Source organism: Diadema setosum, chromosome 14 (assembly GCF_964275005.1).
Source record: "Diadema setosum chromosome 14, eeDiaSeto1, whole genome shotgun sequence".
Lineage (NCBI taxonomy): Eukaryota > Metazoa > Echinodermata > Echinoidea > Diadematoida > Diadematidae > Diadema > Diadema setosum.
This window is the reverse complement of record NC_092698.1, coordinates 3,221,022-3,226,101: the sequence shown is the minus strand read 5'-3', so window position 1 is coordinate 3,226,101 and position 5,080 is coordinate 3,221,022. Positions and strand designations below refer to the sequence as shown.

The following is a 5,080-nucleotide window of genomic DNA, read 5'->3' as shown; positions in this document are numbered from 1 at the left end:
GAGATAATGAAATGAATGTAAGCTTATGAAATGAGATGCATTGCATTTTCTTCTTTTTTTTTTGAGTCAGCAGCAAAGTCGTGCACATACTATCTTTTTTTTTTTTTTTGAATCACCCTGTAAAACCTCTTTGGCGTAATCATGGTCGCAGGAATATGGCGGAAATGAATGTATTACGGTCAATCTAACTCCATCCGTCCTCTTCAGCACGGAAAGTCATGCCGTCTAGTCTGCAAAAGGGCGTGCATTAATTGAGCAAAAATTGGACCACATCAGGCTGAGCGCGCATTGAGTTGTGTGACTGAAGTATGCTTTAAAGGGGAAATTCAGTCCATATACGTATAAGTTAGTCTGATAAAGAAGAGTAAAATCTTAGCAGTTCATTGGTAAAAATTTGACTGAAATCAGATGAAAAATAAGGAAGTAAGGGAGGGGGATGACATTTTGCAGACTGCTAATTTCTCCAAAACAGTTCTTGTATAACAGTGGATATGACTATGCAAATGAGTGAACTAACATGTCATAACCCCTCAATTTTCCATTGATTGTGTAAAAAAAAAAAGAAGAAATGATGAAAATTCAACGTTTTTGTCATTAAGTGTCAGATATGATGTTATTCCTGGTTGAATGACTTCAGAATAGTGATCAGTTAGTTATACCAAGATTTGAGCCTCGAGCATTATTGCGCCTGAATGAGAAACTGGAAATTTTGTGAACAAATTATGCGGCAAGTTGTAAGGGGATGACATGCTCACTTTTCCATTTGCATAATTCATATCAACCGTTCAAGAATTGTTTCCTGAAAAATTAGTGAAGCTTCAAAATGTCATAATTTTCTTATTTTTCACCCGATTTCGATCAAATCTTTACCGTTAAACTCATAATATTTTACTCTTTTTTTTTTGTCAGACTAGCCTATATTTGGAATGGATTTCCCCTTTAAGACTTTGCAAAATAGGTCGTCTAAAAGGAGGCGTGTTTTTTTTTTTTTTCGAAATGCGTTTAATACGAATTATTTCTATGCAGCTATGAAATAAAACATCATCTGATCCTGAACATTACCGTTGCAAAATCTGTTATCCTGACTTCCTGTCGAAAGACTTGTTAACAAGGAAATCCAAGATAAAAAAAAAACTGTTTAAACACATTCCGTATCTGAAATAGTGTTACAGTACTCTGTCTTGACAATAATGTCGTTTTCCCTTCTTTTTACTTTTACTCTTGCCTGTGAACACATAGTGACTAAGTAAGCACTCATTCAACGTCCCATGTGTTTGAAACAAATTACGCAGAGGAGAAAAAAAGACAAGGTCATCGAACATGCTTCAGATGCACGTTAACTCAGAGCGAGGCATTTAATGGCACTCAAGCAAATGGGAGAAACAGCCAACTGACTACACACAAGAGATAGCTTGAATGCACATTCTGTGTGTTGAACAATGCTGTGATGCTCGGCATCTCGTAACCCAACCACTTACAGGGCGGATATAGAATTTATTGAGGTGAGAATTCAGCTTTTATCTTTTTGCGATATACAGTAATTAGAAATAACTTTATGGGAAATGTTAAAAAGCATACAATTCCAAGAGGACTTCTAAGTTTATTTGATGAATATCGGTTTTGAAATGGCCGAGATATAAAAACAAAAATTAAAACAAAGTGATCCTAATAAAAGTGGGTCCCACCTTTTAATAGGATCACCATGTTTTGGATATCTCGGCCAGCTCAAAACCGAGTTTCATCAAATAAACTTTGAAGTCCTCTTGGAATTATTAAATCATGCTCTTTCATATTTCATAACAGGTTTCTAATCATCTCGAAAAAAAAAAAAAAACATCAAAAAATGCTGAAAACCTCAAACCCCATCTCAACCAAAACTGTATTATCCCTTTAAGCCCCAGATCGTAATGAAGGCCATGGTAAGCCGAAAACTTGATTAAAGGGCAAAGTAGAGGGCAACGTCTGCCTCAAAACTTGATTTCTTCCACATTATTTAAAAAGTGTTGCTACAGACAGATATATGAAAAAAAAAGGTACATATACATTTTATATTTATTTTCATATTTCTACAATATACACATACCCAATCTGAAATGACCAAAATGAAATGTCAATGGTTTCTCCATTTTACATTAATTAACAAGCTACAAAAAGGGGAAATATACAAGCAAAATATATATCATAATGTATTTTGGTAGACTATATAGTTGGCTTTACATTTCACTATGAAATTATTGCCTACGACAAGCTCATATCTAACTGTCGTTCGTTATTGCACTGACGCCACTTTTGCTGTTGTTGCTATACCTGTTTACAGACTTTACAAAACATTAAACAAAGAGTAGAAATAATGTATGCATAACGTTAAACAGATTGCATGAACGCTCCTGAGTCGACGTAAAATCTTCCCATATTTGACGCTTCTCGGTCATGGACATCGAGCTCAAATGGGTGGTGAAAATAGATTTATATCTGCAGAAAGAGTACGCCACGGGGTAATTATTAAACTCTTTGTGCCGGACGGGCTTGACGTCTAACTTTCGGACACAAATACCGATATAGACGTCTTCCAGGGGGAGGTAAGGTGTGATCAGAGATGTCTCGTAGATTTTTGACGGCAAATCTCCGGAGAGAATGTACCCAGAACCTGAGCAGAATGGTGGATAAGATTGGTCGGGGTAAAGAGATTCAGGGATGTACCACTTGCTCTCGGGGTCACGGTGAGGCTCGCTCCGGATGACCAGGCCCATCATAAAGTTGTCTGCCGGCACCTCTGGTCTGGAAAGGTACCTCACGATGCTCTCGTACCCGACGAACATGTCGTCGTCCGTTTTCATGACATAGCTGGCGTGGGCGCAGAATCGCCCGGCCCACTTCATGCCCATGATGGTCTTTAGCGTCAGGTGTTTGTAGCTGTCGACGAAGTTCTCCCTTAGCAGGTCTCGGTGATCTTCGCTCTCGTGTTCGACGCGTCGCTGTAGGCTTGCGTCGCTGGTCTTCCCTAGGAGAAAAAGAGTGATGATGCGTTTGCCGTCCACGACCCGGACCCCGCCCCATGAGTTTCGGACCACACTACGCAGAGCGAAATTCTTCGGCGCGCTGTGGACTAGAACGAGGAGAAAAACCTCCTTGGCGGTGCCGTCTTCGTACTGGCACGCCGACGGTTCGTTGATCTCGAGCTCGTACTCATGGTGGTTCGTCGCAACGACGTCCAGGAACTTCGTTGGGTCGCTGTACCAACCAATCAGAAGGGAGTAGGTGTACCATGAAGCGGCTATGATTCCTACAACGAGTCCGAGGATGCACACCAAGCGCCAAGCCCTTCTTCTGGCCAGCATAGCTCCGTACGGTCATACCAAAGCGTTGTGAAAGGTGCATCCTTCTATGGAAATCTATCATTTTGACAAAAGCATAACAGACCGATAGAAAATGATCATCCCAATTAATAAATGAGTTATGCAGGGAATCGTATTTGTTGAACTAGAACACAATGTGGATATAATGACAAACATGGTTTTCTATTCATAACATATTGTCTGTTATTTGAGTAATTATTTTGCATTCTTTATGCATACTCTTAGATTGGGGGGGGGGGGGCTCTGTGGCACAGTGGGTAAGACTCCTGACTCCCGATCGGAGGACCCGAGTTCGAGTCCCTCCTAGTGCTTACCTCCGGGGACAAAATGTTTTTACCCACCATGTCCCTCTCGACCCAGGTATATAAATGGGTACCTGGCAACGCTAGGGTGATGATAATGGGAGGGCTCTCTCTTAGAGAAGTGGCAACACTGACGAAGAAGAAGATCTTATTATTGCTATTTTTTGTTATGATGACAATGATGATGATGATAATAATAATAACTATTATTACCATTATAATTATTATCATATGAACTTCATATTACATTGTAACTTCACCGTATTGAAGCGTCGTAATTTCCTCTTTTCGAAGCAATCATTGAGGGGTTCACAATCTACAAGCTTGCTTTTTAGTGGACCTCTCAGTTCTTTTTTTTTTCCAACTGAAACATAACCTTGTATTTTTTTGCGTATACATGCATGTAACTTTATTATTGTATCATTTGATATCATTTGCAAGATGTATGTACACGATTGTGATATGATTCCTAATTTATACTGTGTTATGTTCTGTTGGAAAAGGGAGAAGAATATAATAAAATGAAATGAAATGAAATGAAATGTAATAGAATTGCCAGTTGCGATGATTTCCTTTTTGTTAAAAATATAACAAACACACATACGTATCCGGAAAACAAACAAACAAAACACAACCAAAGAAAACCTATTCTGCCTGTTCGCTTTTAATGAAGATCCCTTTTAGATGCATGCTCTTCATCAATTAATTTTGTGTGCGTTCTTGTTCACCTTTGAAGATAGCATTGCCAAAGAGGACAAGAATGATCGTCCTATCACCTGTCATGATTGGAGAGCAGGTAAACCTAACATTTCTTTTTGTTACTTTAGACAACATATTCCTGAAGATGACACATTACGGGATAGAGAGATGGTATATAAATGTACAATATAAATTGAACGTAACAAAGTATTCATAACCATAAAGGCTTGTCATTTGTAAAGTTGCAATGTATATGCATGGTCAATATAAATGTCCTATGTTTACATAACACAAGAGTATAATTTATAATTAACTATTCACAGAGACTATGAGACATGGATACAGTATGATTACACAAATGCGTACAGAATGAGCGATACGAGTACAGTATTTAGAAAGGGGGGGGGGTCTCTCACCTCTGACCTCTACAAATGAAGAAAGTGGGATAGATTTATGATGTTTGGAGACATATGGTAGGTGCAGTCACCAAGAAGGCTCACTTTAAATTGCATGAGCCTTGACTGAAAACTAATCCCTGTTTTGTCCCCCTGTTTTAAGAGGAATTCAAAGTTTATTTGATGAAAATCGGGTTTGGAATGACTGAAACATCCAAATACAAAGTGAAACAAAGCGATCGTAATAAATTGTGGGTCCCACACTTTATTAGAATTGCTTTTTTTTTTTTGGATATCTCAGCCATTTCAAAATCAATTTTCATCAAAT

General features: G+C 38.5%; 1 protein-coding gene across 1 annotated transcript; it reads right to left on the bottom strand.

Annotated features, from left to right (window-relative positions):
* Nucleotides 1–2,330: 2,330 nt before the first annotated feature.
* Nucleotides 2,331–3,338, bottom strand: LOC140237797 (beta-1,3-galactosyltransferase 1-like). The gene has a single exon (XM_072317727.1). It carries the CDS (start codon nucleotides 3,336–3,338, stop codon nucleotides 2,331–2,333), a length of 1,008 nt encoding a protein of 335 aa, XP_072173828.1.
* Nucleotides 3,339–5,080: the final 1,742 nt, after the last annotated feature.

Bases quoted from the DNA above. Each gene is read 5' to 3' on its own strand.
- LOC140237797 (XM_072317727.1), bottom strand. From the start codon at position 3,338: ATGCTGGCCAGAAGAAGGGCTTGGCGCTTGGTGTGCATCCTCGGACTC.